General features: G+C 41.1%; 1 protein-coding gene across 1 annotated transcript in view; it reads left to right on the top strand.

Annotated features, from left to right (window-relative positions):
• The first annotated feature begins 5,818 nt into the window (after window positions 1–5,818).
• txnl1 (thioredoxin-like 1) overlaps window positions 5,819–26,640 on the top strand; it is a 36,000-nt gene continuing 15,178 nt past the window's right edge. The window contains exons 1-4 of the mRNA XM_060829110.1: window positions 5,819–6,118; window positions 18,434–18,530; window positions 21,030–21,200; window positions 26,487–26,609. Of these exons, the coding sequence (XP_060685093.1) occupies window positions 6,024–6,118; window positions 18,434–18,530; window positions 21,030–21,200; window positions 26,487–26,609 (486 nt within the window). The 5' untranslated portion in view covers window positions 5,819–6,023. The remainder of the gene's footprint in view (window positions 6,119–18,433; window positions 18,531–21,029; window positions 21,201–26,486; window positions 26,610–26,640) is intronic.

Here is a 26,640-nt window from a genome sequence, read left to right as displayed (position 1 = left end):
TACGAATGCTGAATCTAACTTCAAGTTTGAATTTGGCCAACTCATAAAGAATATCTTTAAACAAGACTGGTCTGAAAGTATATCGTAAATGAATCTTATTTTTGTTTTCATATGTAACTTTTATCTTGACTTACTTTAAATTTTCTCAAAACTCACTTACTTTAAATTATTCAATCTGTATATTAGTAAAGTTATTTTAGTCAGTAACTTTACCACTTGTTACTTGTGTGACGTTCACAATACTTATACAATAAATTAACCATTTACCCTGTGTTGAAATGTTACCAATAGTTCTGATGACGAGCCATTGGACTCAAAACATCTTTCTCTCTATAGATGCAGCTGGACCTGCTGAGTTTCTCCAGCACATTTTATTTGTTGTTTCAAATTTCCAGTGTCAGCAATTTTTTTGTTTTTGTTAACCTTTTATCTTAATTATGTCAGATGTGTACCATGAGTTGTTTTTAAAATATTAACCAGTTGAAAATTTATAAGATCTTCATACCATTTATATAAAATCTTAGTTCAGAGAACAAAAAGGAAGCACTTGGTATGCAGCTGTGACATTCACTTAAAGCTAATCTCATTAGTCTTTTTGACAAAGGGTCAGTTAGACTCAAAACGTCAGCTCTTTTCTCTCGTTACAGATGCTGCCAGACCTGCTGAGATTTTCCAGCATTTTCTCTTTTGGTTTCATTAGTGTCTGTTCTCATTTCCCTCCACAGGCTTGTCTTCCTTCCCTATGACTCAGGCTTAACAAGTTTAAACCAATGTTGATCCCTTAGTTTCAAGGCAATGATAACGTATTAGAACAAGTATGCCAAACATACTTGTTGTTAAAAGGTGCTCAGATTATTGGAGTATCTGAGATTTCTGATCTGACAGCAGAGTCATGGTTTTATTCAGTTGAAATAACTTCACATAGTTGGTTCATCCATCACTTCGAAAAAGTCCGAAGCTTATTCAGTGTAAACTTCTTTGAGGGATTATTTTATTATTTGGTGACAATGTTAGCCAATTGTAGTTACCCTAGGTCTAGTCATCGTCAATCAGGATTTGGGATCAAATTTCTTGGCAGCTAATCTGAATAGGGAATGGCAGTTTCTACACTTTAAGTTTTGAAAGTCCTACTGGATCATAAGATTGATCTGTTTTTAGGTTTAACCAGCTCAGTTGAAGGGAGAGGTTGAGAAGAAGTCCTTTGTGGTAACCTCAGTTGGTCTAGGACACATCCTATGTCTGCCTTTTCTAATTTGGGAACTTATTTGATGAATTTTAGGGCTTTCAGACTGGTTTGCGGTGACGGAGGTTTTGACTATATTGGGCAGAATAAGATTCTTTAGCAGCTTCATTATCTATGCTTGCAGCTCCAACTACAACCTCTGTGACTGGAAATCCCAGGTGCACTCTTTCTCCTCTTGCTTGTCCCTTCCTGGACTTGTAACTTGCTTTGGCTAATACTTCTTACCTTTTTCTCTAAGCTTACCCTGCTTCCCTCAGTTTTTGCTCCTGTTTTCCTTTGAAGGTTTGCCATCTTGAAAAGTGTCCATATTACAGAAAAGGATATGCTGGATGTCTTAAAATGCTCAATGGTGGAGAAATTCCCAGAACTTTATTAGGTGTACTGTAGAACCTTGTGGGAAGCTAGGGAAGTGATTGTTGGTGCCCTTGAAAAAATACTTACATCATTGACAGTAACAGGTGAGGTGCCGGAAGACTAGCGGTTGGCTAATATGGTAACATAATTTAAGAAAGGTGGGAAAGAAAAGCCAAGGAACTATAGGCTAGTGAGCCTGATGTCAGTAGTGGGTAAGTTGTTGGAAGGATTTCTGAGGGACTGAATCTACATGTATTTGGAAAGGCAAGGACGTATTTGGACGAATCTACACGTATTTGGGGATAGTCAACATGACTTTGCGTGTGGGAAATCGAGTCACACTAACTTGAGTTTTTTGAAGAAGTGACAAGCTTGATGATGGCTACATGTTGTCTATATAGACTTCAGTAAAGCATTCAACAGGGTTGAACTCTCCATAGTTAGACTAGTTAGCAATGTTAGATCACATGGAATACAGAGAGAACAAGCAATTTGAATACAAAATTGGCTTGAAATTGGAAGATATAGGGTGGTGGTGGAAGGTTACTTTTCAGACTGAAGGCATGCGACCTTCAGTGTGCCACAGGTATTCGTGATGGGTCCACTGTTTTTTGTCATTTAATATAAGAGGGATGGTTAGTCAGTTGGTACATCAAAATTAGATTAGATTAGATTACTAGTGTGGAAACAGGCCCTTCGGCCCAACAAGTCCACACCGACCCGCCGAAGCGCAACCCACCCATACCCCTACATTTACCCCTTACCTAACACTACGGGCAATTTAGCATGGCCAATTCACCTGACCCGCACATCTTTGGACTGTGGGAGGAAACCGGAGCACCCGGAGGAAACCCACGCAGACACAGGAAGAACGTGCAAACTCCACACAGTCAGTCGCCTGAGTTGGGAATTGAACCCGGGTCTCAGGCGCTGTGAGACAGCAGTGCTAACCACTGTGCCACCATGCCGCACACAAACTAGTGGAGTAGTTGACTGCGAAGGTTAACTCAGAATAGAACGGGACCTTGATCAGCAGGGTAAATGGGCCAAGGAGTCGCAGATAGAGCTTAACTTAGATAAATGTGAGATGCTGCATTTTGCTAGGGCAAATCAAGGCAGGAATTATTCACTTAATGGTAAGGTCCTGGGGAGTGTTGCTGAACAAGGAGACCTTAGGTTGCAGATTCATAGTTTCTTGAAAGTGGAGTCTTAGGAAACAGGGTACTGAAGAAGGCATTTGGTATGCTTGCCTTTGTCTGTGCATTGAGTACAGGAGTTGGGAGGTCATGTTGTGGCTGTACAGGATATTGTTTAGGCCACTTTTGGAACACTGCATGCTATTCTAACCTCCCTGAAAAAGGAAAAAGATTACAAGGATGTCACCAGGCTTGGAGCTATAGGGAGAGGCTGAATAGGCTGGTACTATTTTCCCTAACATGTCGGTGGCTGAGGGATGACCTTATAGAGGTTTATAAAATCATGAGGAGCATGGCTGGGGTGAAAAGTCAAGCTCTTTTCCCCACGATCGGGAGTTCAAAACCAGAGGGCATAGCTTTAAGGTGAGAGGGGAAAGATTTAAAAGGTACCTACGAGGCAACTTTTACACATAAAATGTTGTAGCTATGTTTATGGAATCAGCTGCCAGAGGAGGTGATGGTACAATTACAACATTTAAAAGACATCTCTATGGGTATATGAAGAGAGTTTAGAGGGAAATTAGCTAAATGCTGGCAAAAGATTAATTTAGAATATCTGGTTGGACTGAAGGGTCTGTTTCCGTGCTGTACGTCTCTTAACTCCAGCTCAGTTTTCATTTCTCTCAGCTGTATTTGGGCTAAGGTAAATTATTTTCAGCTTCTATTGTCTGCTCTGACTGTGTACTGATTTTAAAATGTTCAGCCATTATTCCCAAGAATTCCTATCTCTTTGTCTTACTGCAGAGCTGTTTATTCTGAAATGACTGGCAATGGCATTTAAGTGGACAACTAACTTTTGCCAATTGAAATCCACCTAATCAATAAACTCCTTGGTGTGAAAGTTAGCGATCTTGTTATTGTTAGCAGTTTCACACCAAAATCTCACTGCTGTAACTCTGGTTTGTCCTAATATACATTTGAACTTTTACTTGGATATAGTGAGGACTGCAAATACTGGAAAGTTAGAGTTGATGAAATGTGGAGCTGAAGAAAGCACAGTAGGTCAAGTGGAACTAGAAGAGCAGGAGAGTTGATATTTCAGGCAAGACTCATCAGGACTGGGGAGAAGGGAAAGGGCTGAGAAATTAATACAGGAGGGAGATGGGGCTGGGGGAAAGGTAGGTGGATGCAGGTAGGAGGTGAATGAAATTGGTAAGTGGTAAGTGGGAAGAGTGGAATTGATATGCGGGAAGGTCAGGAGGCAGAGTGGAACGGGAGGGCTGGGCCTGGGATAAGGTGGGGAGATTTTGAATAGGTTGTTACATGGGATGGTGACCCAAAAGCCTGAAAAACTATTAATGTTGAACTGTGTTTTTTGTCCACAGAGAAATGTGAAGCATGACTTATGCTTCTTCCTGTCCATTTCTGAATAGCCATTCAACACAGTGACTTGCCAGTCTTTTTTTAAGACGTCCTTTTGTCTCCTTCATTTACATATCTCCTATTTGCCACCAAACATTTCACTGGTCATTCTACTTTCAGTGCAGAATGAAGAACCGATAAAACTTTCAATTGATGCACACTGGTCTGATTTAACTCGTACACTGTACCTCAAATTGAAGCACCAGTATAATCAATCATTTCAGGTTTTACTTTTTCTCTTTCATCTTTGCTTTTCATCATTTATGTAAATGGTTTGTATGTGAACATAGGAGATATGGTTAGTAAGTTTGCAGATGACACCAAAATTAGTGGTATACTGGACAGCAAAGAAGTTTACCTCAGAGAAGAATGTGATCTTGATCAGATGGGCCAAGGAATGGCAGATGAAGTTCAGTTGAAGTGAGGTGCTGCATTTTGGAAAGGCAAATCAAGGTAGGATTTATACACTTAATGGTAACATAGAACACAGAAAAGCACGGCACAGAACAGGCCCTTCAGCCCACGATGTTGTGCCGAGGATTATTCCTAATTTAAAATAAAATCATGTTACCTACGCACCCCTCCATTCACTGCTGTCCATGTGCAGCATGAACTGCAGAGGAAGTTGTGAAGATTGGTATAATGACAACATTTGAGAAGGTATCTGGATTGGTATATGAATAGAAAGGGTTTAGAGGGAAATGGGGTGTTGATAAAGTCCTGATGAAGGGCTCTGCTCAAAATGTTGACTCTCCTGCTAGCTTGGTTGCTGCAGCTCCACATTTTATTGACTTCCTAGCAACTACAGTTTTCACTAGTTCCATGTTTTAGAGGGATATGGGCCAAATGGAACTAGATTTATTTAGCATATCTGGTCAGCATGGATGAGTTGAACTGAAGAGTCTGTTTCCATTCTGTACACTTAATTGACTCTATTAAAATATGATTAAATAGAAACATAAGTAAGCCACGCACTTGAGATGTACTGAGATCATGGCTGACTTGGTCACCCTCAACTCCACTTTCCTGTATTTCCCCCATATTCCCTTAACGGATTAAAACTTTAACCGCTTCAGCCGTCAACATACGACGCAGCCGCCACAGCATTTCAGTTTGTTTTGCGATTGGACAGCCGCATTTTAAAACAATAAAGATGGCAGTTGGCACTGGAATGGCCTCGGTGTATAATAAGTTTGTGGGAGCGGAGACAGTGTTACAGAAGGTGGCCATTCCGCCCGTCGTACCCACACTGGGTCACTTAAGGTGCACCAAGACCAAGTTGCCACATTCCCGCCTTCCCGATACTCCCAGGTCCGAATGGTCCCTCTAAAGCACTTCAATTGAACATGCCTCCGCCACACCTTTCCGGGGACAGGCAGTACATCTCCACCGTCCGACAGATCCGGAAAAGCCCGAGTGCAGGCCCTCTCGGCCTATTCGGTGAACACTCTGCGCCATGACTTAGCAAAGTGTGGCTGAGGGGAGGAGGGGGGGGGCCAATACGGAGACGGCCGATGACGCACGGGAAAGGGGCGTGGCTGAGTGTCCGGCGGACCCTGACGGGCAACCGCCTGTACCAATCGGCGCGGGGAACCCGGCGATGCCGCGGCTGGTGATTGGAGGCTGTCGTCCAATGGGCGCGGCGGAAGGCGAGGTGGGCGGGAGTTACCAATCCACCGTGGGCAGTGTCGGTGGAGATCATTTCTGTGTGTGGGTCGGGAACGGACCGACTGATTTAAAGTGTCTTTTGGTTTTTAATTAAAATTCCGATTTTTCTGCCTTGTTTTCGCAAACAATACGAGCGAGGGCCTGGGTTGCACCGGGAGCCGGTCCTGGTCGACTCGATACAACAACGCACTTCACTGAGGATGAGGGTGAAGGTGGTGGCGGCCGACGCCGAGTTTCAGCCCGAGTTGACCAACGCCGGCTGCAGGTTAACGGTGGTGAAGTTCACCATGAAAGGGTGAGTGACCGCGGTGGACCCCTCCCCGATCTACCCCCACCCCGCCTCCCCGCCGAGAGCAGTGCAGTGGAAAAGATTAGGTGCGACTGCTGCGCCGTCTTCCGCCCCTCACTCAGGGTCGGCCCAAGGCTTTGCGGCCTAGCTGTCTGTTGTATCTCGTCAGCCGGGAGTGTTGGCGGCAGGAGGTGGTACTGTCTCTGTCTCTGCCCCTGATCTGGACCGGGAGCTTTGTGCTGCCAAGAGGTACTGAGCAGGGAGACCTGGTGTGTTGGCTGTTACAGTGACGGAGGTTGCAGTAGGAATGCGAAGACCTCATCCATATCGGTAATTAAGTAACTTAACGGTGGAGACAGCGCAATGGTTAATTTATTGGTGCTCTCTAAGACATCACAGTACAATGGTGCACCGTATATTGTATCAGTGAATGTGTTCTAGAACAACAAATAGTGGTGTGATAATATAAGAAAAAGCTCTGGATGCTGGGAATCTGAAACAAAAACTGAAATCGCTGGGGAAACTCAGCAGTAAAAAATGAGGTCTGCAGATGCTGGAGATCTCAGCTGCAAATGTGTTGCTGGTCAAAGCACAGCAGGCCAGGCAGCATCTCAGGAATAGAGAATTCGACGTTTCGAGCATAAGCCCTTCATCAGGAATAAGAGAGAGAGAGCCAAGCAGGCTGAGATAAAAGGTAGGGAGGAGGGACTAGGGGGAGGGGCGATGGAGGTGGGATAGGTGGAAGGAGGTCAAGGTGAGGGTGATAGGCCGGAGTGGGGTGGGGGCGGAGAGGTCAGGAGGAGGATTGCAGGTTAGGAGGGCGGTGCTGAGTTGAGGGAACCAACTGAGACAAGGTGGGGGGAGGGGAAATGAGGAAACTGGAGAAATCTGAATTCATACCTTGTGGTTGGAGGGTTCCCAGGCGGAAGATGAGGCGCTCCTCCTCCAGCCGTCGTGTAGTTGTGTTCTGCCGGTGGAGGAGTCCAAGGACCTGCATGTCCTCGGTGGAGTGGGAGGGGGAGTTAAAGTGTTGAGCCACGGGGTGATTGGGTTGGTTGGTACGGGCGGCCCGGAGGTGTTCTCTGAAGCGTTCCGCAAGTAAGCGGCCTGTCTCACCAATATAGAGGAGCTCTGAAGCGTTCCGCAAGTAAGCGGCCTCAGCAGATCTGGCAGCATCCGTGGAGGGAAAGCAGATTTTACGTTTCGAGTCTGGTGGTCCGAACTGATAGTATCTACGAAAAAAATGGTATTTATCTTGAGTGGGGGTCAAAACAAATGGCAATCAGGTAGAGGGGGGGAGATGTGTACTTCAGAAAAATCTGCAAGCACAGTGGAATAATATTAAGGGTTAATTTCCCAGTAACTGATGTTTGATTGCAGAATCCTTCTATCTTGTAAGAGGATGGGCAACTGTGCGCATCAGTTGGTGTTTTATTAAGGAACCACATAAGAGATTAGTATGAAATTGGATGTAATGTACTGACCTGCATAAAGGACTTAGCAGCAGCCAAGAAACAAAGTTGGAATAAATGAGCCTTTTTCCAAGGGGCAGTCAATGACGAGTGCGATACTGCAGGGGTCAGTGCTTCGCAGCATTGCCTTAAGCTATGCATCCACACACTGCAATTAGCTTTTGCATGCTAATTGTGATATTAATTCCAGAATTCTCTGCCACACATGGACCTTGGAGGCCCAGAAAGGTGTAAAGAGAACTTGAAGGAACACTGGTGCTTGGATCCTAGCAATTCACAATATAAATGATTTAGATGAGGGAATTGAATGTAATATCTATACAGTCATAGGTATGTACAGCATGGAAACAGACCATCAGTCCAACTTGCCCATGCTGACCAGATAGCCTAACTTAAACTAGTCCCATTTAGAATCATGGAATCTCCACAGTATGGAAACAGGCCACTTGGCCCAACAAGTCTACACCAACCCTCCCCAGAGTAACCCACCCCGACTCACTTCCCCCACCCCATCACTCTACGTTTTTTCTGACTAATGCACCTAACCTACACAGGGAGAAAGTAAGGACTGCAGATGAGAGTTGTGTGTGGTGCTGGAAAAGCACAGCAGGTCAGGCAGCATCTGCGGAGTCGGAGAATCGACATTTTGGGCGTAAGCCCTTCATCAGGACCTAACGTACACATCCCTGAACATGTATGGGCAATTTAACACGGCCAATATCCTAACTTGCAATCTTTGGACTGAGAGGAAACTGGAGCACCCGTAGGAAACCCACGCTGACACTGGGTAGGAACTCCACACAGACAGTCACCTGAGGCTGGAATTGAACCCAGGTCCCTGGTGCTGTGAGGCAGCAGTGCTAACCACTGAACCACCATGCTGCTCACATCTATCTAAACCCTTTCTATTCACATAGCCATCCAAATACCTTTTAAGTGCTGTAATTGTACCAGCCTCCACCACATCCTCTGGCAGATCATTCCAAACGTTGCTCCTTGGGTCCCTTTTAAATCTTACCCCTCTCACCTTAAACCTGTGCCCACTACCTTGGACTCCCCTACCCTGGGGAAAAGACTGGAGTGACTGTTCGCCCATCCATGCTTCTCATAATTTTATAAACCGCAATAAAGTCACCATTCAGCCTCTAACGTTCTCGAGACCTCTCCCTCCAACTCTAGCAACATCCTTATAAATTTTTTCTGAACCCTTTAATGTTTAACAACATCTTTCCAGTAGCATGCAAATGACAAATCTGGATGGGAATGTAAACTGCAGCGATGATGCAAATGTCTTCAATCTGATTCGAAGAATTGAGTGGAAAATGCATGGTTGTTGGCGTATAATGTGAGGTTATCCACTTTGGTAGCAAAGGCAGGAAGGCTGATTATTATCTGAATGGTGTTAGTTTAGTGGGTTGCAATGAGTCCAGGGTGTCCTTGTATGCTGGTTGCTAACAGTAAGCATGCAGATGTAGCAGGCACTGAAGACGACAAATGGTTTGTTGCTCTTCAGGTGAGGCTGTTCAAGTATGGGAACAGGAATGACTTGCTGTGCTTATACAGGACTTTGGTAAGAACACAGCTGAATATTGTTTGCAGTATTGGTGTTCTTTATTTGAGGGAGAATATTCTGGCTGTGGTGGAGTGCAACATAGGTTTCTCAGACTGATTTCTGGAGTGGCAGGACTGATGTAAAAAGAGAGACTGGATTGATTAGAACTACCTTCAGTGGAGTAAGACAATAAGGGAAGGGTTGTTGTGGAAACCTGCAACATTCTAACAGAATTTTGACAGGGAAAGGATATTCTCAATGACTATGCAATTCGGAACCAATGGCCTAAGAATACAGGGTAATGCATTTAGAACTGAGGTAAGGAATTTATTCATCCAGAGTGGTGAACTTTTGGAGTTCTTTGCTGGAAAATGTGTTTGAGGCTACTCCATTTTTAAGGAGTTGGTTATAGTTTTTAGGTCCAATGGAAAGAAAGCAGGAACAGGGTATTGAGTTAGATGATCAGCCATGATCATAGTGAATGGCAGAGCAGGCTCAAGTGACCTACACCTCTTATTTTCAATGTTTCCATGAGTCCCACTCTGCTACTGCAGTCATTCCCACATTTGCTGCAAAGGGAAACAGTAGCTTGAGAAGGTGTATGATTCACTAACCCCTGGTTTTCTCTGGGCCCTTTCCTCAGGTAGCTGAGCTTCTTGCTTCTGTTCGCTTCTCATGCCATTCCCGTCAGCCACCTGAGGCCCTACAGCCTGAGGATCATTGGAATAAAATAATTTGTATACTGGATGTATGGGAAATTCTTTTGGAAAGCATATAGCATTGCTTCCTAAATTGGTTTCAAATCGTATAAGGGGACCTGTTTCACTTCTGAGAAATAGAGGGAACAATTGGGATATAGTAATATTTGGATTTAGAATATTTATGATAAGGACATTGGAGAAATTTAGTGTACAGTAAAAATGTTTAAAGGGAAGATGCCTCATCAGTAAATTGGAAGTGATATTGTCCTGATCAATTATCATCAAAGATTGATTAGCAAAATAGTAATTGAATCATTTCAACTTTGAAGTTCAGCAATGCAGTAATTGCATTCCCTTGGAATAGCGAAACAGCAGGCATAGTTACACACATCAAAGTTATTTTAAGCTTAAAGTTCCTAAAATTATTAGTGGAGGGAGATAGAGTACAAAAACAAGTATGCTCAACCTCCATGCAATGTAGATTAAATTGCAGACAGTATCTTGTTCACATCTGAGTACCAAACTTTGGGAGGATGCCAAAACCTGTGGGAGGGTACTAGAGTGGTATTAGAATGTTTACTGCTACGAGAAAAGACTGATGAAGGTGAGGTTTTATTCCTCAGAGCCAAACATTAAAAGGAAATTTATGTTTGAAACCTTGAAGGATCTTGAGTAAATTTATTCCGAATGAACCGTTTACAATGACAGAAGAGCCAGATGGTATAGGTTTGTGGTAATTGGTAAAAGAACCAGAGATTCAATGAGAGTGTTTTTTCTTTAGCTACTATGGTCTGGAATGCACTCCATGAAAGGGTGACAAACAAGAGAATAATATATTGAAAAGAACTAGATACATATTTAATGGGGAAGCAAAAAAATGGGGCTGTTGGATTAAAAGAGGGAGTGTGTCTTATTGGATTGCTTAAGAGGCACTTTTTGTGCCTTACCATACTATGAATTCATGTTCAACTGCTGTCACCTAAGGTGTTGGTGTTATTGCATTTCTCCCCTTCAGTTCAGCTCGCACTATACCAAATAATGAATTTTTAAATCCTTTGTCCTTGCAAACTCTCATCCCATTTCCAATCTGTCTTTCCTCTCCAGTCCCTGAATGTTTTCTCTCCTCAAAAACCTAAACTTATCATTCTGGCAGTACTATTTTTGAACCCCACCTGGTTTCACTTCCCTAAAAACAGTTCTTAGTAAAATCACAGATGACAACCTATGTAACTGGTAAGCACACTTTGCTCTTGCTTTCTCTACTCCTAATGAGCTTATACTTCTATATCCTCCCAAATTCAGCTGCCAAGACCCTTAATTGTGGTATTTCCTTTTTAAACCTCCACCTGTATGTACATAGGAATGCAAGGAAGTCATTTAGCTCCTTGTGTCTTGTCGTCCATTTGATAAAACTGTGGCTGGTCTGCCTTCTGATGGTAGCTTGGATCTTTCAAGCTAATTTAAAGTTAGCAATTAATGCTTGAGCATTTGTTGTTTTCGGAAGAGTTCCAAATACTTGTTTAGAAGTGTTTCCTAGTATCTAATTTTAGACAGTGCCAATTTATACATACAAATAAATTAGGAGCAGCAATAGGCCATTCAGTCCTTCAAGTCTGCTTTGTCATTCAATAAGATTCTGTATTCTGAGTACCTTATTCCTAGACACCCCCCAACAATACTGTGTTCCTTTGCCTCCAAAGAATCTACCTATCTCTGTCTTGATACAAAATCTATGGCCTTGGCTCTATTACCTTATAAGATAGAGTTCCAAAGTTCCACAGTTCTCTGAGAGAAAATAACTTTGTCTTGCTTTAAAAGGTTGACCCCTAATTTAAAACTGTGTCCTAATCCTAAACTGACTCACAATAGGAAACATCTTTGTACGTACATCTTGTCATAACTAATCAGGATCTTCTACATTGCAATCGAGCAACCCTCACTCCAGTGAAGATATGCTTGATTTGTCCAACCTTTTGCTCGTAAGACAACTTGCTCATTCCAGATATTCATCAAGTAAAACTCAACTGAGCCACGTTTATATCCTTCTTTAAATAAAGAGATGAAAACTGTACATTATTCAGGATGTTTACCGTCTTTGTCCAGTACAACTGAAGCAGATATCTTTCCTCTTGTAACAAAGGAAAACATTCCATGAGCGTTCTTAAGATATAACTTGCCAGCATGTCAAAAGCCAGTTTGATTATTCCCTGAAGAAATAACAAAGAGTTGCGGATGCCTGAAATCAGAAGTAAAACTGGAAATCACTAGAAAAACTCAGTAGGTCTGTCTGCATCTATGCAGAGAAAAAGCAGTGTTATTGTTTTTGGTCCAGTGACCCCACCCCACCCCTTTTTCAGTTCTGCAAGATTTTCTTAAACTTTCCAGCAGCTTCTGTTTTTGAATACTTCCTGTGTTTGTTCAAGATAATTAGTCCCTTTGAACTTCCACTGTTTTAGCTTTTTACTATTTTTGCGATCCGTAATTGCCCTTGAGAAGATGGCGGCGTGCTGCTTTATTGATTCACTGCAGTTTCTCTGATGTAGGTACAGTTGCAGTGCAGCTGGGCACGGTGTTCCAGGATTTTGATCTTACAGCATTGAAGGGATGATATGATTCCAAGTCAGGATTGTGTGTGGATTGTTTGTCTAGGTTGTAGAGGTGATGACGTTGAAAGACTTTGAAGTAGCTTTGCAGTTTGTTGTGTATCTTGCATATGGCACAGGCAATCCCTGGGTTGCGAATGGATTCTGTTCTTGAATTCTTTCACAAGTCAATTTACACACAGTCGAGCACGATATAAAATGCATATTCATATGTATGAGGAAACATTTGCATGTTGGATCTTTAAAATGAATATGAATACACCTTTGTATGGAATTGTGTTCTCAAATTGTAAGTTCATAAGTCAAATGTTCATAAATCTGGAACCACTTCTACACACTTCGTCCATCTGCAATGGTGAGTGATACTAATCCAATGACTTGTCACTGGCTAGAATTCCTTTTGCCACATATCTGCCCAAGCCTGAATGTTGTCCAGGTTTGCTGTGTCTTTTTCCATTTATTGATGGTATGTAGGCATTACTGGCTGGGTCACCATTTATCTTCCATTCATAATTGCCCTGTAGAAATGGTGGTCAGCTCTCTTCTCAAACTACTGTAATCCTTGAAGTATAGGAAACTCAATGCTGTTAAAAGGAATTTCCAGGATTTTGATCCCATGATAGGGCACCACATCCACTGTCAGGATGGCATGTATTCTGGAAGGGACCTTTGAGGTGGTGGTGCTCCAAGTATCTGCTGCATTTGTCCTTCTGGATGTTAGAGGAAATGGAAGCTGCTGTTGAGGAGCCTTGGGTTACTGCAATGTATCTTGTAAATTATAAACATGGCTGCCACTGTGTGTCAGTAATGAAGGGAGTGAATGTTCAAGGTGGTGGCTGTGTTTTCAATCAAGTCCAATGGGCAGACTTGTCTTGGATGGTAGAAATATTGGAGTTGCAGTCATCTGGGCAAATGGAATGTACTTCATCAGACATAACTTGTACGCTGTACTTTGTGGCCAGATTTTGTGGAGATGTGATATGAGTTGCTTGCTGAAAAGTTTCTAACCTACTGTTCTAGGTTTGTATATGGACAGTTCAGTTCAATTTAGTTTCTGGTCAGTGGTAAGCCATGGGTTGATGTTAGTCTCTCAACCAAGGGAAACAGTGGCGTAGTCAGAAACACTCTGCACTCCTCATCCAAAACCCCAAACTAATGTCTTGAGTTAGATGTTTGCATTCTACCATGGCAGGTGGTGAAATCTGAATTCAGTGAAATGTGAAATTAATATCTTGCCCACTGGCAATTACAAAACTGTGATTGTGGTAAAAATTCAGCTGGTCTTCAGGGAAAGAAATGTGCCATGTTATCCTTACCTAATCTGGCCTATGTGTGACTCCAACTATGTAGCAATGTGGTTGACTCTTAACTGCTATCTAAAATGGTCTACCAAACCACTCGTAATGGATTTATTCATTTTTGATAAAACAATATTGCTTAACTGCTCTGACATTTGGCTGAGTGGCACGAGACAAATCATCGCTCGTGGGCAGGTACTTTTAAGATACGCTCAGCAAACTGAAGGTTTCTCAGAGGATCTGAGTTGTGGACTTATCCGTGTACCCTATTTACAAATGACGTTGATGGTGGGATTGGTAACCACCTGTGTACACATTTGCAAAGTATCATTGACCAATGCTGCATTCTGAGCAATTTGAATAGAACCATAAAATTACAGAGATATTGAAAGATCGTGAACTGATAAAACAATGGCAAATGGCTCCTAGTGAAGGCAAATATGGGGTCCTAACACAGGTAGAACAGAATGTTCTGAGTGCCACACAATGGCTCATTGTGGAGAAATGCCAAGGAACATCCTGTAAACAAAAAGCTGGACAATTCCAATTCAGTCAGTCTTATTGCAGGAGTTCCTCAGGGTGGAGTCTTAGCTTCGCAACTGTCCTTCCCTTTTTTTGTAAGATCATAAGTAGGAATGTGTGATTGCAAGGTGTTCCCCTTTAATGACACCTCCGATATCGAAGATGTCCATGTTTCTTTCGCACCATCCATGCTTATGTTAAGTAGTAGTTAAAGTTTGAGCCACTCAAATGCCAGTCTATTGCAACGCAGACAAATGAGGATTTAAGCATCTCCACTTGACATTCAGTAGTCTTAAGGTAGCTAAACCTCCAACTATTAACATCCTTCGGATTACCATTTTCAGAAGCTAAACTGGACCAGACAAATAAATACTGTGGTCACGAGCATATTGTCTTGTGCACAGAAAGCTTTCCACTGCCTGGATTAGTGGAGCTATATTAACACTCAAGCTCCATACACCATTGAGGAAAAAACAAGGAGTTTGTTTGGTGACCTTCCCAGTCGATGCTAAGTAATTACAAGAATCATTGCAATATTTCACCAGGTTGCTCTACCAGCTAGAAGGACAAGAACAGCAGATGCATTGGAATCATTTGCAGATTTGTTTCGAAGCTCCACACAATCTCTGACTTGAAACTATATCCCCATTTCTTTTGTTACTGCAACCCCAAAATTCTTGCATTCCCTTCCAAACAGTACTGTGGGTATCCAGCATTGTTAAGCCTGCAGCAATTAGACTAACAAATGAGGAATAGGGACAGAAGTAGATTGTTCGGCCCCCTCGAGTCTGCTCCACTGGTTCAAGAAGGCAGCTGTACAGCACTTTCTCCAGGGCACTTGGGGAGTGCTATTATCAGGAAACTATTTAATGCAGAGACTTTGATAACGTTCTGAGGACCTGGGTTTGAATCCTGCCGTGGCAGATGATGGCATTTGAATTCAATAAATATCAGGAATTAGGAATCTCGTGATGAGTGTGAAGCCATTCAGTTGTTGCAAAAACCCATCTGATTCAGTACACTCCCTTGGGGAAGAAGGCTACCATCCTTACTTGGTCTGGTTTACTTGTGACTCCAGACCCAAAACAATGTGCTTGACACTTAACTGCCCTCAGAGAAATGTGGGATGGGTAATAAATGGCCAGTGGCACCACACCCTGTGAATGAATGTAGAAAGAAAGTTGGGAGATTGGCAGTAAATGCTGGACTAGCCAACAGTGCCTGCTTCCTATCAACAAATTTTAAAGAATTGTTCCCCATTAATGTTAAATTACCAGTTAATAGAATAGAATATCCATTGTCGTGTGTACTCCAATGTAGAAGTACAATGAAAAGCTTTGACAAGGTCTCTTATGGTGCCTTCTTAGATACTAGTACCTCGCTACAAATCATAGATACTAAAGAGGAATAAAAAGTTGGAATAAAAATAGTTGCATTACTTTACAGAGTTGAAAAAAAGTTAGAAATAAGAACTTGTTAAAGGAGTGACATTACAGTCAGATAAAAGTATTTCAAATAAATGTTAATAGTAAGGCTCTGAGGAGTGTTGTTGATCAGAGACCTAGGAGTTCAGGTTCATAGTTCCTTGGAAGTAGCATCACAAGTTGACAGGGTAGTAAAGAGGTGTTTGGCATGCTTGTCGTCTTTGGTCAGAGAATTGAGTATTGGAATTGGGATGACATGTTGCGACTGTACAAGACAATTTCTTTTTTGTTTTCTCCTGCTATTTTATTTGTCTGTTATTTTGGAAGGTAGATTTATATTGAGGTCAACCTTCTTAGAACTATTTCTCCTTTTCAATTATGTCTTTAAATTTATTGTGATTTCAGTTAGATAAATTTTCAAGTATTGTTAAATGTTGTTCTTTTTCTTTGTAAAATCAAATATAGTTGGTTAGTTTTAGGTCATGCTGTTGCTGAAAACTGTACTAAGAGCACCCGAACTCTGACATTTGCTCACCTGCTTATTTCAATTTATAACAAAATTAAAACTGTTCTTCCATTAAATCTCAAGGCAATGTGTCTTCATAGTCCTTCCTCCAGGAAAAATGGTGCCAATGTTCTTGTCTGCAAAGAAGATGACCCTGTGTTTAAGTAGATACTCTATGCAGTTGTATAAAAATGTGCTTTTTTGAACATGGTTTTTCTGGTCTAATGTTTTACTTCCAGTTCAAAATGTGTGCCACTTCCAATAGATACAAAAAAGTGCTCAGTACCATAGATGTTGTTTCACGATACTCTGACAATTTCTAACAAGGCTTCACTACTTTTGTACCCCATGCCCCTTGCTGCAAAGACTAGCATTCTATTTGTCTTCCTAATTCCTTGCTATACCTGTTAACATCCAAATCCCTTCCAGCATTTAAAAATAATCTATCTATCCTTGTTGCTAAAGTGGATAATCTCACATTTTCCCAATTTATTCCCACTGTTGCTCACTTGTTAGCAGACTCCTTTGTATGCTGCTTTTACACCTTACTTTCCTTCCTTTGTAACAATTCAAATTCTAACATGTGCCATGGTGAGTTTTGAACATGGATCCCAGAACATTGCCTAAGTCTCTAGATTATTAGTAATTGTAATACCACTAAGTCAATTTGCTTGATTATATTCTGATTTTCAAAATTTTCTGCTACTCTCTTAATGGATTCTAGCGTTTTACAAATGAGAAATGTTAGTGTTTGTGTATATTTGTATATGAAATGCATATGGTGGAATCTACTTGCAATGTTAGATTTGGTTATATGGCATGGTGTCTAGCTCAAGGGAAATTGATCACATTTAATATGTTACCTACAAATTAAATGAAGCAGGGATGGTTATTGTTGATGTGTAAGTTACATCAGCTGTATTACTGGACTATTAGTCAGTATCAGCTATCTATATATGGTACCTTTAACACCATGAAACTTTTCTGGGCATTTCAGTAGAGCAGTATAAAATAAAGCATGACAAACAGACATGAGATGTAAAGTTAAATGACCAAACACTTGACTTTAAGTATCAGAATGTAAGGTTCTTTTCTGGAGGTTTCTCACACAAGATGCAATTCAGACACGCAAACTTTAACTGTTTGCAAAAGTTGACAAGCTAGGTGATCCCTTTGACACTTTTCGCTCTCAAAGTTGAGTCAGAAGAGAGACTCCGAACAAAGAAAACACGTCCCCTTTTATACGGGTCAGTTGGCAATGCTTACAGATACTCTGGCCGCCGCCCCATCCATCCACCCACACCCCCACGTTACCCCAGTTATAATGATAGGATGAGATCATCCTTTGAGATATTGCAAATGCTCTAATTCTGGAGAATTGTTATGCAGACTATTTCCTGACACGGTGATTCCCCAAGACATTGTAGGCGTGATGCGTCCTAGCTCCGGGTTGGTCCTGCAAATGTGTTTTGGCTAGCCCCGCTACCTCACGGATCAGGGACCCAGGTTCAATCCCAGCCTCGGGCGCCTGTCTGTGCAGAGTTTGTACTTTATCCCAGTGTCACAGTGGGTTTCTACCTTTGGTCCAAAGATGTGCAGACAAGGTGGACTAGCCATGGGAAATGTAAGAGTAGAGGGGTGGGATGCTCTTCAGAGGGTCAGTGTGGATGCGATAGGCCAAATGGCCTGCTTCCACATTGAATGGATTCCAGGATTAGCTCTGACAAGGACCTCTCCAACCCAGATGGAGAAGAGGAAAATCCAAGGCCCCCCCTGAAAGGGAGAGAGGGGCAAGGATGTGAAGGGGGTGGCAGAACCAGAAGCCCCTTCCTCTTGGAGTGGGGTGAAGTAGGTTTTAAGGAGAAGAGGTTGAGTTTCAGCACCGTTTGCTTCTGACCCTGATATTGAGAAGCATGCTGCATTTTATTAGTGAGGTGCCTGGTGTTTTTATTATTTGTCATTATTTGCCCTGTGGGTCGCACAGAACGTCTTGTTGGAGGGAACACAACCCTCCTGGGATTGGAGTCACGTTTATCATTCTAATCCAGAACATGACAAACAGTGAGAGATACCATGAATCAAAACATTCCATGTATAAAGCATTGTGACCTGTACAACCCTTGATGCAGGGCTATATGGAATGAAAGACAAATTAATAGCTGTTTCATGATGAAAAATAACCAGTGAATCAAAAATCAGCTCATCTAAGTTCAGTTAGTTAACTTTTGTGATTTCTTTTTAAAGATGTGGACCATGTGTGAGAATAGCTCCAACTTTCAGTGCAATGAGTTCGAAATACCCACATGCTGTCTTCTTGGAAGTTGATGTGCATCAGTGTCAGGTGAGAATGTCAAAAATCCTTATGATTTAATTAATAACTTAAAGCTTCAGATAAATTTTATTTTTCAGGATGTGTTTTACCTTAATGATTCAGCTAATGTGCCTACCATGTTGCAATATACCGTCCCCTCTACCTTATTTTTAGCATCATCACTTTTTTTTTGTAGACCCCCAGAGCACTCAGTTGTCTTTTTTCAAATCCAAACTTAATATCATATCATCACTTCCTGACTTCCCTGCTATCTGTTGTTTTTTGTCTTTGTGTCGTGGAGTTATAACGACACAGTTCAGCCTATTGAAACCACAATAGCTCTCTGTTAGTTGTTTTAGACCATTCCAAAGACATTTTAAAATTCATGGAGCAATCTAAATTACTGTATTGGTGTCCATCCAAGTTATTGATGTGTTTCATTTCTTGCCTCGATGTGAATTGTCAGTGCTGTACAACCTGGCAGAGAAGTTTTGGGAAGGGACCTTCATGTAGGTATATGCAAATACTACTCTTTAGCGCGTCAAGGGGACACTTGTAAGAAATATTGTATTACTACGCAAGGTCTGTTGGCAAAAAGACATGTTGAGCATATGAAGGCTCAGATGTGTGGTGACAGCCCTATAATTGTTTTGAGCAAACCAGCTACGTACCAAACCTCCTCTGAGTAAGCAGAGGTATCAGATTTGGATTTTGAAGCTGTCAACTTCAGGTGCAGTCACAACTCTTTTTTGAGATGTTTTGTTTAATTAAATGTAATAAGTTTGTTTTGGAAACAGATAATCTTGATATTGAATTGGGGTAACCAGTGCAAGAAAGACATTGGTATCAATGTCTAAGACTTGAAGTTGATGTAAACACAAGGTTTATTCCATGTGCAAATGCCACGTTGGTTAGGAGTCAGCAACCTTTTTAAAGTAGATTAAACATTACATTTTAAGAGCTCAGATGTTACTCAGATGTCAATAACTGAAAATATACACAATGGAACAGATATGCATTTCAGTGAGACTTTAAAATTTATACAAAAATGTGAGTGGACACATTCTAGTAAATACAATGTGAATAAATGCTTAGAAAGCAACAAGCGATTTCATTGTCATAAATGTGGGTAGGATCAGTCAAGGTGAGGAGCAATGCACGAGTCCTTATTGAACTGCTTGCGGTCCTCGAAGCACAGGTTGCAGACCTTTGACCAATGCTATACTTGAACTATTGTGTGCATAATGTGGCCATATGGTGCATTAAAGTGCTGAACATATTCCATTCTCAATGTTAACATACCTCATTAGTGGCAAAAATGTGTTGAATATAACAATTCTCTGTCACTTTCCTCTTCCTTTAAAGCATAATGACTTGTTGAGAAGATAATAAGAGTTTGTGTCAGGTGCAATAAACTAGCAATTGCATTTTTAATGGCAAATTGTACTTACGGACATTTTTAAACACCTTGTTTAGATATGTAAGGCACATATCTGGTTCAGGTGAGATTTGAACTTATGCAGAGACACTACCCCTGCACCACAAGACACTGCAGTGTTTACTTTATCTTTTTGAGCCACATAAAATTTGTTATGTCAAAATAAGTTTATTTAACACTTCAAAATGATTTATAGGGGAATGGTAGGCACCAAGCAATACATGAAATTATTTCATTATTTGAGCAAAGGTGCAATAAAATAAATTTAAGTTTGCTTTTGAAGCTGCCAGAGAAAAGCAGTAAGGCAGCAATAATAGAATGAACTGAATCTGACAATTGAAAATTATCTTAAATAATAAAGAGATGGTATTCGGGCACAGAGGGTCTGCTCGACATCAGGATGGAGAAGACGGTGGAAAGACTTGGAAGATTTCTGAGGAAAGATGAAGAGTTTTAATGTGATAACTCTTTGTGATTCTTGAGTATTAAGTTGATTGTGCTTGCATTTTTTTTATGGAATAGTATACAGGATGTGAAGTTCTGAATGTGAAATGATTTGAGTGGTTGTTGAAACTGAAGAAATGTGTGGAAAAATCAAACTTTGAGAGATTTCAGCAGTAGTATCAGTGAGTTGCAGATGCAGATAACCACACTTCTGTGTGTGAGTTACCCAGTTACAAAATTTGAAACTCTGTTTAGGATCGTACAGGATATGCGTAGTTAAAATGCAACTTTCTCTGTATTAAAGTTTACCTTCTCTTCCTGAACTTCATGCCTCCATTATCCCCTATGCCACTGTCCCTCAACATTGTCCAGTATACTGAGGAACCTCAGTTATCCGGCATTCGATTATCCAAATGTTAGATTATCTGGACAAGATCGTAAGGTCCTGATGTTTGGCTAAACTGTGTTATCCGGCATTTGATTATCCGAGAAAAATACTCCCTGTCTACGTCGTTTGGATAATCGAGTTCCTCTGTATATCTTATAACCTGAAATTTGATTTCAATCTTGGAATTAGAAGTTTAGAAATAGTTCTAGTTCATTTAACTGTTTTTAAAAAAATATCAATGAACTTGTTACTGTTTCAGCAAACAGCAACAGCCAACAACATCACAGCAACACCATCATTTTTATTCTTCCGAAATAAAGTAAGAATTGATCAGCTTCATGGAGCAGATGCCAACGGATTGGAAGAGAAAATTAAACAGCATCTGGAAAATGATCCTGGAATTGAAGATCTGGATATTCCTAGAGGATATGTAAGTAAATCATGTGGTGCTATGAAAACCATAAACACATTTTTTAAATGAATTATTGCTTCCTTGTCACTTGTGAAAATTATCCAATCTTTCTTTGAACTGTTTTTGAATGTATTTTATCCTCTTCTGTCAAAGGAAAGCCTAGTATCTTAGCAGTAATACTTCCTGCTTTCTCTTAGTTGGCCAGTATTCAAGAAGGAAATGGCAGTTTTTCTTATCTAGCAATAAATATCTGGACTGCATTACTTGAATGGATGGAAACATATTCTGAAAACTACAAGTGAATCTAATTACTGAATAGAACAGAAATTTGCACAGCTCTGGCAGAAGAACAGGAGAAAGGCGCTTGTTTGCTCGTTCTGGAAAATTGAGTTGCATGATTCTAAAATTCTATTCTGCATGCAAGCAAACAAGGGAATCCGAATTTATAGGCTTACAAGTTGGCATGGGTGTGCTAAGCTGTTTGAAGTTTAAATGGATGAGAACTATGCATGCTTCATTTTTAATCACTCTCAATTGAAGAATTGAATTAAGAAATAAGCAATTTAAAGAAAAGTATACAGGATTTGTAGTCTAGTTACAATTGATGAAGTACGTATCCTGATTACGCCTAACACAGGTATGGTGGGCAAAATGGCCACCTTCTATGCTGCGTCATTCTGTAATTCTATTTGTTCAGTCATTAGAGTTGAGATTTGAACCTATGACCTTCCAACACAGATGTGAGAGCACTGTTAACAAATATTTGGCTGACACATAAGGTGTCAGCACACCTTCTTCCATTGTCAGCACACTAAAAACAAATTCTGGGGGACAAACCAGCATAAAATTGAGCTTCAGGTTCTGGGAAATTCCACTTCTAGGCAAATAGTGCACACCTTGTCAGCAAATGGTTAAACTATAACATAATATCGATGACCTAATTAGGTAAGTACAAAATGTTCTTGCTCAGCAATGTAAGCCAGAATTGGCTTTGAACAATTCATGGGAAAGTGCTTTAAGTTACACTCCAATGAATCAACCTAATATTCTTAAATAAAGAATTCATTGCTAACAGTAATTCATTGTGTGCCACTGCCTTTGGGTTGGGAAGGAATCAGATAGTTCCCATTCCAAATCCCACCCAGTGACTGATTAAGATTGATTATGTGTTTTCTTTTTACAGTTCATTAGTCTGTTGATGCTCACTGGTTTAAGTCTGTTTCTGACTGGGCAACTTGTACCATTGGAAGTACACATTTGTATAAGGAAGGGTGACAACTTGAAAACACATGAAAATGGTGCAAGAACTCCATTATGTTATTAAGTGACATGTGAGCTTAAGTCTTGAATATAATGATTAAAGTTTTAATTCATAATGCAGAATTTGGAATGTATACTGTGGTCTCCAGTGGAGAAAAATTTCAGTGTGCTAAATGTCAGTACTTGGTTAAGTGTGTTGAAACAAGATTGTGTTTCTTTTTGATTCTTCATCACCAAGTAAAGATATGCTTCAGATTCAGTATGAGAATGGATATATCATCTTGTCAAATCTGTAATTTGCCATGAATTTTAATATAAAAGTGGTGGATTCTTAATACAGTACTATTGTCCACCCAGGAAATTTCATGTCACTGGTCCTGAGTTCCTGTGGGTCCTTGTGTGGCTGATCAGCCCTATCTTAGAGCCACATGTCTGACCATGTAGTTGTCAGATAGTTCAGGGTTATGAAAGTGGTCCTTGGCCTTAAGATTGTTTCCATTTCATTCTCCTGTTCCTTTTCTGTACTTTCTCTTGCCAGCTGGTGTTCTTGAAGAATTGTGTCCCTTCGTACAGGAGTTTCCTCCAAGTCAACGACTTCTGAATGTGGGGCTCCCGTGCTTTGATATGTATTTCATTTCTTGAGGGAAGCGTTATGGGAGCCTTTGAAAAACTTCCTCTGTCGTCCTCTTGTTCAAATAGCTTCTTGAGTTGGATGAAGAAAATTTTCTTTGGCAGTCTGAACTCCGGCATCCTAAGCATGTGGCTCAGATGATCATGGCCGTGTTTCTGTTGCAAGGATGCTGGTGTTAGTATGTGTGTCTTCGCAGTGTTGCAGCGAACCTATCATGAATAGCAGTGATGGTAATTTTCATGGGCCTTGAAATGGCATCCATATGTACTCCATGTAAAAGAGTCACGAGGATGCTGCCTTGTACACAAGGATCAAGCACAGACATAATGGTCGTCAAAGATGCTGACCCTCTGGCGTCAGAGGGTAGTGCTCTCAGATTGGATGCCATGTTAAATTTCTGATAGCTTCCCAGGTGAGAAAAATGTCCCATATTTGAGATGATTACTCTGTTGATCTTAATGGCAGGATGGACAGGAGTTGTGTTGGTAAAGGATTTGAGTCACTTTTAGGTAAGAGGCTGAGACCAATTCTTTGGTATGCTTCCGCAGGGATATTAAGTGAGTCTCGTAGATTCTCTTCCGAGATAGCAGAGATGATGTTGTCATCCACGTACTGCAGTTCCACAACTGGGCTTGGTGTCATTTTCTTCTGGTTGAATTTGAATGGTTTTCCACCAATCCTGTCCACACTACTGTGAAGCTTGGTTTTGATGAGGAAGAATAGTGGTGATGAAGATGGAGAAAAGGTGATGACATCCCTTGATCTCAAAGGATTCTGTTATTTTACTATTGGTGAAGATAGTTGTTGACATGTTGTTATTGAGGAGGAGATGGAGGATGGTGGAAAGCCAGCCTTTGACAGGGTTTTCTGTAGCACTGTCTGACTGGCTGAGCCAAAGGCCTTACTTAGGTCAATGAAAGCCATGTAAAGCAATAGCTATTGTTCCTGGCATTTCTCTTGGTGTTGCCAAGTAGTAAAAATCACATCTGTGATTGCTAAGGACAATTAATGATATACACAGATTAAGATATTTAGTGTAGTTTATTAGTGAAATGATACTTCCATTGCATTATTGGCAGGTTCTAGTTGCCATTTTCAATTACATTGGCATGCCCTGGCTGAAGTCACTCCCTAGTCTGTTTGCTGTTCCATGCATTAGGTCTTTACACTTAATATGCAATAGAATTTAGGTTTTTAGAGAGTACTTGAAAATAGATCCAGAAAGTGTTCAGGCAAGGCTATTACTGTTGCAGGCAGGCCGTTTCACATCCCTACGACTCTGTATAAAGAAACTACCTTTGATGTTTATGCATAAATCTATCACCCCTCAATTTAAAGCTATGCTCCCTTGTGTTAGCCTTCACCATCCGAGGAAAAAGGCTCGCACTGTCCACTCTATCTAACCCACTGATTCTCTTATACATCTCGATTAAGTGACCTCTCAACCACCTCCTCTCCACCGAAAACAGCCCCGTTCCCTCAGCCTTTCCTCATAAGACCTAGCTTCCATATCATACTGTTCTGTTAACATTTGTTTTCCCAAAATGCAGCACCTCACATTTATCTAAATTAAACTCCATTTGCCACTTCTTGGCCCATTCGCTTATCTGATCGTTGTAATGTGAGGTAACCTCCTTCACAGTCCACTACACCTGCAATTTTGGTGTCATCTGCAAACTTACTAACTTATACCTCTTATGCTCACATCCAAATCATTTATATAAATGATGAGTCTTTTGGCACTATCCACAACTCTGCCTACCTTAGTGTCACCTGCAAATTTACTAACCTTCCTTCTATGCCTACATCCAGATCACTTATAAAAATGACCAACGGCAGTGCCTCCAAAACACATCTTTGTTGACTCCACTAATAATTCAGCTCCAGGATGAACATTTCCCATCAACTGCAACCCTCTGTCGTCTTTCAGCTAGCCAATTTCTGATCCAAATTGCCTTCAATCCCAAAACTCCATACTTTGTGCAATAGTCTGTTGTGTGGAACCTTATCAAATGCCTTACTGAAGTCCATATACACCACACAACCGCTTTATCTTCATCCACATGTTTCATCACCTTCTTGAAGTACTCGATAAGGTTAGTGGGGCAGACCTACCCTTAACAAAAGTGTTGACTACCCCTAATCAAATTATTCTTTTCCAGATGATTACAAATCCTATCTCCTATAACCTTTTCCAACACCTTACCCACACCGAAGTAAGGGTCATTTGCCTATAATTACCAGTGTTGTCCCAACTCCCCTCCTTAATCAAGCGAACAAGATTTGTATCCACCAGTCTTCTGGCACTATTCCTGTAGACAATGGCAGCATAAAGATCAAAGCCAAAGGTTCTGCAATCTCCTCCCTGTCTTCCCAGAGAATCCGAGGAAAGGCTCAGTGGTTAGCACTGCTGCTACACAGTGCCAGGTTCAATTCCCATCTCGGGAAACTGTCTGTGTGGGTTTTGCATATTTTCCTTGCGTCTGCGTGGGTTTCCTCCGGGTGCTCCGGTTTCCTTCCGCAATCCAAAGATGTGCAGGTCAGGTGAATTGGCCATGGGAAATTGCCCATCGTGTCAGGTGCATTAGGGAGTGGGGGAATGGATTTGTGTGGGTTACTCTTCGGAGGGTCAGTGTGGATTTGTTGGGCCGAATGGCCTGTTTCCGTACCGTAGGGAATCTAATTAAAGCCCATCCGGCCCAGCGGTCTTATCTATTTTCAAATCTTCCAAAATTCCTAAAACCACCTCTTTGTCAACCGCAGTCCCATCTAATCTAGTAACTTGTATGTCTGTATTCTCACTAACATTGCCCTTTTCCAGTATGAATACTGACGAAATGTATTCATTAAGCGCTTCTCCAATGTCCTCTGATTCCACACACAACTTTCCATTACTGTCTTTGGCTTTAATCCTATTTTGGCATTTTTTTTATTCCTGATATACCTGTAGAAGGCCTGATGGCTTTTCTTGATCCGATCCAGTAAAAACCTTTCCTATCTCCTGGCTCCTCTTAGCCCTCTCTTTAGTTCTGTCCAATCTTATAATTTCACAAGTGAGCTGTGGAGACAATTTTTTTTTCAAATGCAGAGATAAATAGATTCTTGCCTAACAAAAGAATATAAGATTATTGGGAGTCACTGAGGATGTGGAGTTGAGGCCATTTTCAGATCAGCCATAATCTGCTGAGTGATTGACCAGGCTCAGAGGCAAATGCCTCCCTTCTAATCTGTATGTCTGCATGTCACAGCTGAAACACTTGTTTTTCTCGTTCCACAAATCCTGCCTGACCATTTTAACTTTTCCAACATTTTCTATTTTGAGTTCAAATTTCTCACATTTACAGTTCTTGCATTCATAACTAGGAATGTCTATTTAATTAAATTAATTTGCTTTACTCCCCTTTTGTTTTCAGATGGATTTGATGCCTTTTATTAATAAGGCTGGGTGTGAGTGCCTTAATGAAAGTGATGAATATGGATTTGACAATTGTCTACAAAAAGACACGACATATTTGGAATCTGATTGTGATGAACAGGTAAGGGTTTTTAATGCTTTTGGAATAGGCT

Source organism: Hemiscyllium ocellatum, chromosome 1 (genome assembly GCF_020745735.1).
Source record: "Hemiscyllium ocellatum isolate sHemOce1 chromosome 1, sHemOce1.pat.X.cur, whole genome shotgun sequence".
Classification (NCBI taxonomy): Eukaryota; Metazoa; Chordata; class Chondrichthyes; order Orectolobiformes; family Hemiscylliidae; genus Hemiscyllium; species Hemiscyllium ocellatum.
This window is presented reverse-complemented; position numbering and strand designations above follow the sequence as displayed.